Source organism: Bombina bombina, chromosome 1 (genome assembly GCF_027579735.1).
Source record: "Bombina bombina isolate aBomBom1 chromosome 1, aBomBom1.pri, whole genome shotgun sequence".
In the NCBI taxonomy this organism is placed as follows: domain Eukaryota; kingdom Metazoa; phylum Chordata; class Amphibia; order Anura; family Bombinatoridae; genus Bombina; species Bombina bombina.
In genome coordinates, this window is record NC_069499.1 from 1113741529 (window position 1) to 1113755282 (window position 13754).

The 13754-nt window shown below is 36.0% G+C and overlaps 1 protein-coding gene across 1 annotated transcript in view; it reads right to left on the reverse strand.

Moving 5' to 3' along the window:
* PCGF2 (polycomb group ring finger 2) overlaps positions 1-13754 on the reverse strand; it is a 90153-nt gene that overhangs the window by 72983 nt on the left and 3416 nt on the right. Inside the window, exons 2-3 of the mRNA XM_053697779.1 lie at positions 10776-10924; positions 9443-9539 (exon numbers count right to left, since the gene is read on the reverse strand). Coding sequence (XP_053553754.1) covers positions 9443-9539; positions 10776-10887 — 209 coding nt within the window. The 5' untranslated portion in view covers positions 10888-10924. The remainder of the gene's footprint in view (positions 1-9442; positions 9540-10775; positions 10925-13754) is intronic.

Below are 13754 nucleotides of genomic sequence, written 5' to 3' on the forward strand. Positions count from 1 at the left end.
TCCTCTATACATAAACCAATTAATGGTATGGGCTGGCATGTTCTATTTTGTTCCAAAGTATCATCCAATGGTTCCTCTCTTGTGTATACTGAAGAAAAAAACTGGTTTAGTATCTCAGCCTTCTCCCTGTCACTGTTAATCATGCTACCCTCCCCGCATTTTAATGTACCTATATTGTCTTTCTTAGATTTTTTGCTATCTGTGTACTTAAAGAACCTTTTAGGGTTAGATTTAGAATCCTTTGCAATTAATTTTTCATTTTTGGCTAATTTGATTGCTTTTTTGCATGCTTTGTTACATTCCTTATAAAATATGGAATTTTGAGTCTGTACTATTTTCTTTGAATAATTTAAATGCCCTACGTTTTTTCCTAATTTCTCTTAACACATTTATATTCAGCCACATTGGCTTGGATTTTTTATTTTTATAACCATATGGTATTTGTTGATATGTATATTTATTTAACAAAGTTTTAAATGTTATCCATTTATCCTCTGTATTTTTATTAGAGAATAATTTGTCCCAATTTAAATTATTTAATGATTTCCTTAAATAGTTGAATTTTGCTTTCTTAAAATTAAAAGTCTTGGTTAAACCTTTAAGACACTGCTTATGAAAAGAAATTTCAAGTTATGATCACTGTTACCCAAATGTTCTTTGACTTCTATGTTTGATATTATTTGATAGCACTAAATCCAATACTGTATAGTGTTACTCCTAGTTGGCTCCTCTATTAATTGTGACAAGAAGTTATCCCTGAGAACATTTATAAATCTACCCCCCTTAGCTGAATTACTAGTTTCATTGGCCCAGTTTATATCAGGGTAGTTAAAATCTCCCATAATTACAGCACTGTTATTAGCAGCCTTACCTATGTTGAGTTTCATCCAAGTCACTAATGTTGGGGGGCTTGTAGCACGTTCCTAGTAATATTTTTTTAGGATTCCCCCCACTCTTTATTTCCACCCACAGGATCTCTACATTGTCGCCTGTATCAGAAATATTTTCCCTTATTGTAGGTTTAAGGTTAGGTTTAATATACATGCAGATTCCTCCACCCCTTTTCTTATTTATGTCCCTCCTAAATAAAGTATACCCCTCTAAGTTAACTGCCCAGTCATGTGAATCATCCCACCAAGTTTCAGTTATACTGATAACATCATAGTCCTCTTCTGCAACTAAGAGCGTCAGCTCCCCCATTTTACCTGTCATGCTTCTTGCATTTGTTGTCATACATTTAATTTTCATGTGCTTTCTGCTGATACTTTGTATGCTTTCCTCCATAATTTCTAATGTGACATTTCTTAAGTCATCTCTTCCTTGTGATCCAATTAAAGGGACAGTACACTGTAAAATTGTTTTTCCATTAATGTATTTTAAATGACTTGTTATACCAACTGCAGAGTATAAAATATTTGAGAAATTCCATTTTCATGCTTATTTGTGTATATGAAGTAGCTGATTTTGATACCACAGGATAAGTCAGCTATTTCAAATGCTGAAATGGGAGTAAAAGGAGCTACTTGTAAACAATTTAATACACTCTAGCAGGTTAAAAGGATCATTGGGAATAATTTAAAGGGGATATTTTTTTTTTTGGGTGAACTGTCCCTTTAATTTTGCAGTCATTTTAAGTCAGTAATGGAACATGCTGTGTCTTGTATATCTTGTGTTAGCTTTTGCTAGTATAATGTATTTGTCACATATTGTTCACCTGTTTTCCTCCTTACAGACAGATAAATCAGCCTATTAAACACTTACATGTGATGCTCTGAGGACATCTAATGTCAGTTTTATAGAAGAAAGTAAGACTGCCAAGATTTAGTATCAACTTGGCTTCAAAATTATACGTACTTGCAATACTGATATTCTTCACATACAAATTGTAAACAAAATAACTACTGTAGTATTGGACAGAGTACATTTTGCAGAATAAAATAATATTCCAGAAGGGAAGTGTAGAGGAAACTTCTTGCTATAAAAAGGGACAGTCTACACCAGAATTTCTATAGTTTAAAAAGATAGATAATCCCTTCATTACCCATTCCCCAGTTTTGCACAACCAACACGGTTATATTAATATACTTTTTACCTCTGTAATTACCTTGTATCTAAGCTTTTGCACACTGCCCCCTTATCAGTTATTTTGATAGACTTGCATTTTAGCCAATCAGTGCTGACAAACTAGGCAAGTCCTCGGGTGTGAGCACAATGTTATTTATATGACACACATGAACTAATGCCATCTAGTTGTGAAAAAATGTCAAAATGCATCCAGATAAGAGGCAGCCTTCAAGGGCTAATACATTAGCATATGAGCCTACTAGGTTTAGCTTTCAACTAAGAATACCAAGAGAATAAACCAAAATTGATAAATGTACATTGGAAAGTTGTTTAAAATTACATGCCCTATCTGAATCATGAAAGGTTATTTTTGACTAGACTGTCCCTTTAACCTATTTTTTGTAAAGCTACTACACAATTACCAGGAACAGGAATTTTTGTAATAGTTTCTCATTTTTCACTTTCAAAAATGTCAGTTCCCATTACCATATGTTTATCCCAACTTTTCAACCAACCAATCTTATTTGTGTTTCACAGTTCATTTCATTATTTATTTAAAATTTTCTCTTTTCCAGCTTTCTTTTTTTTTCATAGTAAGTTATTAAAACCTAAATGAAAGTACTTTAAAAATTACCGAAATTATTTGTACAGACACCAATTCCAAGTAGTAATAAAATAATAAATATTATTATTAATTTTTTTAAACACTAGGATTGACTATTGAAACAAATAAAATGGGGCTTTCATTCATGAAGTATAAGATACTTCATGTTGAAAGCTCGTTTGTTTCAAGCGATCGCCGTTCTTAGATGCTCAGGCAGACCACAGCCAATAGCAGTGCGGTAAATCCGGCTTGGCGCCCTTGGGAGACGGATTTACTTCATGAAAGACCCCTTTATTGGTTTAAAAAACGCTAGGATTGACTTTCACTTTAATTTGCAAATTATTATATTATATATATATATATATATATATATATATATATATATATATATATATATATATATATATATATATATATATATATATATATATATGACGTGCAGTAATAGGAGGCAAGGGAGGCAGTGCCTCCCCTGTCCAATCAGAAAAAAAAGTTTATTTATGATTAAAAAATAAAAAAGTTGTGTAATGTTCTTTTACATTTTGTGACCACGCCCCCCCAGCTACAACACCCCCCCCCCCCCTGCCGGCTCCACAGATGCAATAACATCAATTCCCATTGCCACCCATCCATGTTGCGCAATTAAGAGGCAGTGAGCTGCTCCGCTGCCCTCCATTAATTGCGCAACATGGATGCAGACTACTGTTTAGTGCTCACTATGAGCTAGCGCCACCCAGTGGTGTCTCACCGGGCCCGTGTCTCTCTCCAATAGAGGCGGTTCTCAAAACCACCTCTATGAGATGGAGGTGACCACAGCCAATCAGCATCAGTGCTGCTGGGGAGGCATGCCGGCCGGGCTTGTTTCAAGCAGTGACGTGGGACGGCTGTTGGCGGGAACTAGTGAGCAGGGGGAGCTGCAGCAAGAGAGTGCCTGCCGAGAGAGTCTGTCCCACATGGAACTTTGTGTGACTGTGACTGAGACCAGTGTCTACTGTGTCAGAGTACACACACCGGTAAGTAATAGCAGCTTATTTGTTCATCACGGTCTATTCCCCAATCCCCTTCCCCCCCATGCTATACACACTGCACAGTCACTCGCATACCCTCCCAGCCAGACCAGCAGAGCAGTCACTCACTCAGTAGAACGTACACTATACAGTGTCCACCGGCTGCAATATACTTTATTTCAGGATCATCTCTCCTCCTGGGCATTCCATGTTATTAAGCAAGTTCTCACTGCAGCAGTATGGCTGTGATGATCGTAACATGATGTTATTTTTTTCCTGATCTAAGGGACTGAAGATTCAGAATCTTTATCATTTTCTAATGGGAAATGCTAATGATTCTGAATCTTCAGTCCCTTAGATCAGGAAAAAAAATAACATCATGTTACGATCACCACAACATAGCCATACTGTATTACTGCTGCAGTGAGAACTTGCTTAATAACACGGAGTGCCCAGGAGGAGAGATGATCCTGAAATAAAGTATATTGCAGCCGGTGGACACACACTGTTGTGAGGTCAGTAGGGGGCTAGGGACCTCATGCAATTCCATATGCTGAGCTCAGCACAATATAGTGATTTAGAACTGAGGGGAAATGCAGCCTACAACAGCAGCTGTTATATAACAAGTGGGAACGCTTAAAATAAAAACGGGGGGGGGTCAACGGCACTACTTGTTAATATCTATCTTAATTTTTAACCCACTATTTCCAAGTCAGTCAGTTTGGGGATTAATCCCTGTGTATACATATGTTGGATAGGGTAGGTGCTATGTAGTTATAGCTTGATGAAAACAGTTCAGTAGAGTGGTCTCTACCTAGAAAGACTACATGTATAGCACTCAAAGGGTTAATATAGAGTAAATCATCTTGGATGAATAAATTCTATTGTATAGTGGCAACTTAGGTAACTGCAATGATTGAGTGAGCAGGGGTTGCTTGACGTTAAAATATAACTTATTGAACAGATATACATAAAAAATATTAAAGAAAGATACAAAGTTTTTGTGTGTGTGGGTCTGTGTGTGTGTGTGTGTGTGTGTGAGTCCAGTACTTGTGTTAGGTGCTATTTCCCATAATGCTCAGCCACCTATTCAGCTGGGAAATCTAGTTCCAAAACCTCTGGAAGGTCACAACTGATGAGCCCTGTGCTGTAGGTGAACATACCTAACTCTTTTCAGTTGCAAAATATCTGTTGGTGCCAGTAATTTAGTGAAATATATATATATATATATATATATATATATATATATATATATATATATATATATATACACATATATATATATATATATATATATATATATATATATATATATATATATATATATATATATATATATATATATATATATATATATATATATATACACATATATATATATATATATACACATATATATATATATATATATATATATATATATATATATATATATATATATATATATATATATATATATACACATATACACATATATATATATACATATATACATACACATACATACACACACACACATATATACACACTCATGGTTAGTGTTTGGCTGAAGCCATTTATTATCAATCAACTGTCTTTACTCTTTTTAAATAATAAGGACAACAGAAACTACCCAAATGACCCTGATCAAAAGTTTACCTGGTGATTTTGGCCTGATAACATGCACACAAGTGTACACAAAGGGGTTTGAATGGCTATTAAAAGGTGGTAACCATCCTCACCTGTGATTTGTTTGCTTGTAAAAAAAATATATATATATATATGAACCCAAATTTTTTCTTTCGCGATTCAGATGGAGCATGCAATTTTAAGCAACTTTCCAATTTACTCCTATTATCACATTTTCTTCATTCTCTTGGTATCTTTTTTTGAAAGCAAGAATGTAAGTTTAGATGCCGGCCCATTTTTGGTGAACAATCTGGGTTGTATCTTGGTGGATAAATTTAACAACCAATAAACAAGTGCTGTTCAGAGTTCTGAGCCAAAACATTTTTTTGCTTAGATGCCTTCTTTTTCAAATAAAGATAGCAAGAGAACAAAGAAAAATTAATAGGAGTAAAATTAGAAAGTTGCTTAAAATTGCATGCTCTGAATCACAAAAGAAAATTGGGTTCAGTGTCCCTTTAAGATGCAAACAGAAAATATGTACACTAAATATAAAACAAAAAACTACATTTTCACAACAAAATTGCTTCTTCGGGCAAAAGTCAGTATTTAGTGTGACCTCTCCTGGCACTAAGCACATCTTGAACGCTTTTGGAGAGACTGTCCAGAAGTTTTCTGAAGTAATCTTCTTGTATATTATACCTGGCTTCTTTCAGCACTTCCCAGAGTTCTTCTTTAGATTTAGGTTGTCTTATTTATTTCTCTGTCCAGGTGATTCCATACTGCCTCTATAATATTCAGGTCAGGACTCTGTGGAGGCCAGTCCATGACTGTCAGTGTTTTATCAGCTGGTTTTATCTAGAAATAGGATTTCACTGCATTAGCAGTGTGCTTGGGATGGTTATTAAATGCTGAAAAATAAAACCATTCCCAATCACGTGTTTTCCAGAAGGAATGGCATGATTAATTAAACCCTGTTTGCACTTTTCAGCATTCATGATCCCATCAATTGGGACAATATCGCCAACATCACTGACAGAAATGCAGCCCCAAACCAAGACAGACCCTCCACCATGTTTCACTGAAGGCCGCAAGCACTCATTCTTCCATCTCTCTCCAACTCTTCTTCTCACATATTGCCGACGATTGGACCCAAAAAAATTTAACTTGGCTTTGTCACTTTTTTCCACTGATCTTCATAACAATCTGTAAGCTTTAGCATATCTTAGCCTTTTCACCCTGTTTCCCTTCAGGAAAAGTGGTTTCTTGGCTGCTACTCTTCCACAAAGGCCATCCCTGATCAAGCTTCTTCGGATGTAGAAGGGTTAACATGGCATCCTGATGAAGCTGCCAGATGCTGAGCTAGGTCCTTTTCTGGACTTCTTCAGGTCTCTCACAGAAGAAACTGAGAAACTTATCAGATTTTGAAAGTTTTCTTGGCCTTTCACAGTCCCTTTTTTTGTCCTTGTCTCCCGATTTTCAAATTTCTTTATAACAGCTTGAATACCACATCTTAAAAAGGGACACTGAACCCACATTTTTTCTTTTGTGATTCAGATAGAGCATGCAATTTTAAGCAACTTGCCAATTTACTCCTATTATCAAATTTTCTTCATTCTCTTGGTATGTTTATTTGAAAAGCAAGAATGTAAGTTTAGATGCCGGCCCATTTTTGGTGAACAACCTGGGTTGTCCTTGCTGATTGGACAGCACCAATAAACAAGTGCTGTCCATGGTCTGAACCAAAAATTAGCTGGCTCCTTAGCTTAGATGCCTTTTTCAAATAAAGATAGCAAGAGAATGAAGAAAAATTAATAGGAGTAAATTAGAAAGTTGCTTAAAATTGCATGCTCTATCTCAATCATGAAAGAGAAAAGTTTTGGGTTCAGTTTCCCTTTAAATATCCAGTTTGTTTGCTGATTTCCCTTTGAGAGTGGCCTTGCTGATGCAAAAGTTTGATTTGATGTCTGTCAAATTCTGTAATCTTTGACATTTTGAATGGAATGAGGAGATTGAAAGTTGGTCTTATTAGCAAGCTTCCAATGAATTAAACTCACACCACATGTGTATGAAATGCTCAAGCATGTCTTGCACAAACCTGGTATAATAGACCTTTTTCAGAGTAGTCATTTTCACATGAAATAGTAGGACAAATATAGGTGTTAGCAATGACATTAATTAGGGATCTATTCCATTTAGGTTTATGAGAGCCAGGTTACTGCTATTGAAGAGACAAATAAATTATATATGGTCATTATACCATTGCTAAAAGCACAAATCTAATGGTGGCCTAAGACACTTGCAAAGTACTATAGAAATGTGTATTTATGAATTTGAAATATTCATTTCATGTTGGGTTAGCGCACTTGAGAATATGCAATCAGGTTTGCACGTGAGTAGGGAGTTTTTTTCCCCTATTAATTTAATGGGGGAATACATTAATGCACGCACAATATCCTAAGATTGGCATTTTGTGCACATCGTGTAAGCACACAAGCGAAAATGTTTTGCTTTGAACTTGTAATACGAAGCCTAGATGCACACAAAAATATTAATTGTAGTGGAGTTAGCGCATGAGCGTTAAATACCTCTCTACTTGTAATCTGGCCCTTAGTGTTTACTGTCCCTTTTAAACTGCTGGACATAGCAGAATGGTTACTACTCACCATGTTATTGTTTTTTCTCCTGTGCCATTCTCTTATTTTAACCCATTATAGGTGCCAGATTGTTTCATATTGGACACTGCCATCTTGCTGCTCACATATTCTTGCACCCTGCAACAGAGGATGTGCGCATTCACAGATCAGTGATGCTGCCAACTTTTTGTTTTAAAACTTTATTGTGCACTTTGAGTCAGCACATACAATACAGAGTGGAAGATTAATATATATATATTTTATTCTTTCTTTTTAAATGCACAGTTTAAAAGTTACATGACATATATAAACAAAGGGCCACATTAATGAGAAAAAAAAAAAAAAAAATCTAAAAACCCCACTTGGCATCATGCACACTAACCCAAAGTGCTCAATACAGCTGTCACATAGATAGCAATGTCACTAATATGTGAGCTTGCAGTGCGCAGGGTGCAAGAATACCTAAGCTCCAAGATGGTGTCACCAGTATGAATTAGTGATGCTTCATCAGCCGGCACCTGTATGAGGTTAAAATAAGAGAACAGGTTTAAACAGAGCTGCAGTCACAGGAGGAAAAACAATATAGCATAATAAGTAGCAACCATGCGAAAGTAATTGTGCCCCACAGTTTAATGTCCCTTTAACAGTAATTGGTGCATACGCATTTGCCTCCCTTGTATATTATGGGTGCTACCTCTGTTAAATGGCACCTGTACCCATATATGAGGCCACATACTTTCTATTGCTATATAAAAAAAAAAAAAAAAAAAAAAAAAAAGTGGTTCTATTTTGCAGTGTTAATTTCTAAGAACATTTTTCCCAGCATAATTATTGCACTATGGTGTATTTTAATATTGTTCTTATGTCTCTTTAAAGGGAAACTGAACACAATTTTTTTCTTTTGTGATTCACATAGAGCACGCAATTTTAAGCAACTTTCTAATTTACTCCTATTAGCAAATGTTCTTTATTCTCTTATCTTTATTTGAAAAGCAAAAATGTAAGTTTAAATGCCGGCCCTTTTTGGTGAACAACCTGGGTTATTCTTGCCGATTGGTGGATACATTCATCCACCAATAAACAAGTGCTGTCCAAGGTTCTGTACTTTCTTTTTCAAATAAAGATAGCAAAAGAACAAAGAAAAATTGATAATAGGAGTAAATTAGAAAGTTGCTTAAAATTGCATGCTCTGTCTGAATCACAAAAGGTAAAAAAATTGGGTTCAGTGTCCCTTTAATAATTTATGTTTTTAAAGACGGTGTTTTAATTTTATATTCATATTTCAGTGCTGGAAAGTTTAAAAACGGCTCCTTCTGCTATCTGAGTAATAAGATTTGTGGGTAATCTCAGTAACACAGGATATTAAAGTCAGGATAGAGGAGGACCCCATGGGTCTACTTGCTGATTGTCTTGCCAACAGTTTAACCCCCTATAATTATACAGTTCTAAACAAGCAATAAATGTGTCTATTCCAACTCTATATTTGCCTCCTCCCCTTATGTTCAACATCTGCTGTATGATCTGACCTGATACTCAGAAGTGGGCGTCCTTTGTGCACTTGTGAGTCACACATGGGGCAGAACTTGTGAGCTTCCAGATAGCGCAGGATACAAGTCTTGCAAACTGTTGGAAGGAAGGAGGGCATTGAGGAGACATATATAGTAGGAACCAAGCAGTCAAAGCAATTTTTTCGTTAAATAAAATAAGAAGAGCCAGGGCACACAAAATTAAGGGACAGCTGGAATAAATGAATAGGAAAAACTGGGAACATTCATTACAATTATTGCAGGAGCCACTGGTGCGTGGAGACAAAGCAAATTTAAACAAAATTGGTAGGAACATACATATAGTAAATGGCAAGAGACCATCTGAACAAACTTCTAGCAAAGCAAAGGATTGGTCTGTACACACATTAACGAACAGGAACAATTTGTACTCATATTTAGTAATCAGAAGAGTTAGTCCGGTCATACCTTAGTAAATGGGAGGGACAGCCTGGGCCCACCTTAGTAAATGGGAGGGACAGCCTGGGCCCACCTTAGTAAATGGGAGGGACAGCCTGGGCCCACCTTAGTAAATGGGAGGGACAGCCTGGGCCCACCTTAGTAAATGGGAGGGACAGCCTGGGCCCACCTTAGTAAATGGGAGGGACAGCCTGGGCCCACCTTAGTAAATGGGAGGGACAGCCTGGGCCCACCTTAGTAAATGGGAGGGACAGCCTGGGCCCACCTTAGTAAATGGGAGGGACAGCCTGGACCCACCTTAGTAAATGGGAGGGACAGCCTGGACCCACCTTAGTAAATGAGAGGGAAATACTATATAACAAAAAAAAAATTTTTTAGTCTGGAACACTTAGTGAAGAGGTGGAAGAGTCCTGGCACACATTTAGTAATAAGGTTTTGGTCTAGACACACATTAGTAAAAGAGAAAAACAGACAGTTTTGACAGTTCTTATAAAGTGGAGTAACAATCACTTGTAGCATAACAAGATGGGCCACTTTTAACACATTTAATAAAATATATATAATAATCAGGGAGGCAGTTTGAACTAACTTTTGGTTAAGAGAACAGTAAGTATGGTGGTCACGCAATTAATAAAAGAAGGAAAGTTCTGACTTTGATAAACTGAGGACATTCTGGAAATATTGGGCACAATTTAGTATAAAATGCAGACACCTTTAGTAACAAAGGAAAGACACCCTGGGCAAATAAAGTATGCAGAAAATTAGAAACATGAGAAGTCCCAACACATTTTAAATAGAGAAGGGACTATCTCATGTTGACAGCTACATGAGGTAGATACATTTTTAGTAAAGAGCCTGAACTCTCACACTATGTAAAGAGATGTAGTATACTTACATGAGTGCAGACACTCCACAATGGTAGCCGCATCTATGAAGTAACCACCACACAGAGCACACATCAAGTGCGGGTTCAGCTCGGTTATCTTGATCCGCATAGTCTGATTCATGGTGAAGAAAGGGGGTGGGGGGGAGGAGGGGGGGAGCCTGTTTTCAAAAGGAAAATTACTTATTAATGTGAGCATCAGTCACACATGTTTACTACCTGCAATTAAATATGGCTCTGAACTGCTATACAAAGCAGCAAAGGCATTAACTGCAATAAGTATACTTAGCATGCACACCAACAATTGACAAATGTATTTCAAACTTAGAAGTTAACAAGAATAATAGAAGTTATATGAAGGAAAAAATGAAGCAACCTGTTTTAGGGAAACGATATATAAAGGCAGAAATATTATAGGGGGTTCACTGGAGATAGTGCTGTGGAATCTGTTTGCATTCTAATATTATTAATGATAATAATGATGGAGATTTAGCAGGGATTATATAAAGCTACATTGATGGTTATATTACAAATTAGTGGTTAAACTGAGCAACAGAAAGAGATATTGGCCAAAGTTACATAGATCAGCTAACAGAAACCCAAGAGGAAGAGAATGATGAGTTAACAGGAGTGGCTAGAAGATTTATATGACACCGTTTCTGATTATATCTATGAACCCATCCTTGTCTCCAAAATCAATGACAAATAATCTCTACTTGATTAACACATTTTCTCTTTCACACAGAAAACATTAGTGAGTGTTTGATGTGATTGTAACGATAAATCCCCGAGCTCATCATTTACATTTATGGTGTAATGTCGACTGTGTTATATTTAGGATCAATATTCATATACAACAAGGCAGGGATCATGAAATAAACAAGCCTAACGTGTTTAGGGAGTAGAGAAAGGGTGAATTTTAGAAAAATATATTTAAAAATAAAAAAAAAAATGTACAAAAAGCATGGCTTTCTTACTACTAGAAGTCACCATACAAGGACAGTCAGTATATTCACTAATGTAGTCCACTTTTTCATTTTATTCAGATCTCTGTTCATTTATTTTAATCAGAATTTCAGTCTACTAAATATTTCATTTCATTATTACACTACATGAATATTTCCCTGCGTCATTTTCATACTAAATCTTATTTCCTGTAACAACGTTAATGTCATTATACTAAAATATTTGTGTCATTTATACTTCAAAACAACTTGGTATCCGTAACAATGAAATGAGCAACGCAAAGTTATGTATTTTAGCCGGACCAAGTAATGTAGATTTCATGACAAGTCTGTTAAGAGAAAGGAATGACATCCTAAAATGCTGCTAGTGTACTGAAAGACATGGAAACATGCTATAAATCCCCTGCAGAACTGATGGCTCACTGAATAAAAGGGAAATAAATAAAAAGAAGACTAAAGAAATTCATAGGTCTTTATGAAATACATACAATTGTTTATTAACTTAACCCCTTAATGACCACAATGTAACCTGTATGTCACTGGTCGTTAAGGGTTTTTTCAGGACATAAAAGCACAAGTCTAGCAAGAACATGCTATTAATGCCCTCCCTCCAGAAGGCTTTGTGGAATAGAGCAGTCTCAACGCTGGTGGCAAGACCGCACTATAAAACAATCAAGTCCCAAAAAAAGGCCAGCGACATACAGGGTACGTCGCTGGTCCTTAAGGGGTTAATTCCTGCAATTGCAGGTCTAAAAAACATTAGTCTAGCAACAGAAAATTGAAAATATTTATTTGATTTTACAGATGCATAATCAGATGTTGCCTAGAAGTGTGTAGTGTTGTATATTAAATATATTAAAGGGACAGTAAAGTCAAAATGAAAAAAAAACTTTAAAGGGCCAGTAAACCTAGGAAATAATAATGTTATATAATTCTGCATTATTTCCTAGGTTTATTGGCCCTTTAACGATTCAGATAAAACATGTAATTTTAAACAACTTTCCAATTTTCTTCTGTTCTCAAATTTGCTTCATTCTCTTGGTATCTTTTATGGAAGAGTAAAACTAGGTAGGCTCATAAGATCTCAGGAGTGTGCAAGTGCATTTAGTACTTTATGGCAGGGTTCTTCAAACCATGTTTACTGGGTCGCGACTTGCATGAGTGTGTGTAGTGTGTGTGTTATATGAAAGTGTGTGTGGTGTGTGCTGTTTGAGAGAGTGTGTGTATGTTGTATGTGAATGTGTGCTGTATGAGTGTGTATGTGTGGTGTGTGTAAAAAAAAAGTATGCAAACACTTTAGTCACTGTTTGCAAAAATTACAGCTATTGTATATTACTTCAGACATTTTCAGAATAAGCATAAAAATAGGGTCACAAAGGTATGTGGTATTATGGCACTGGGTCTAGGGAAAAAAAGTTTAAAGAACCCTGCTCTATGGCAGCAGTGCTTTGCAACATTATTTGTAGCTTTGTTATACAAATGTTGCAAAACACTGCTCTCATAGAATACTAAAGACACATGCACACTCCTCTTAGGAACCTGCCTAGTTTTACTCTTCAATAAAAAATATCAAGAGAACAAAGCAAATCTCATAACAGAAGTAAATTGGAAAGTTTTTTATAATTACATGCTATATCTGAATAATGAAAGTTTAATGCTGAGTTTACTGTCCCTTTTAATAGTGCTGACCACTGAAAATGTTGTCAGCCGACTGGCATTATTAAGTTGTCGGGTGGTAAAAGTGTAAGACTTTCCAAGATTATTATTTTATTATTATACTTTGTTTATTAAACGCCAACATATTCTGCAGCGCTGTCCATGGATACAATTCATTTAAATAAAACAATACAAGACTTGTAAGAGACAGGACAAAATTTACAAACACATACAGGAGGGATTGAGGGCCCTATTCCTGTGGGAACTTACAATCTAGAAGGGAAGGAGGTCGAGAAACAGGGAGGTGAGGACTGCAAGATTTGGAAAAATGTTAATACAGAGTTAGATGAGGGAAATGTTAGGTAAGTGA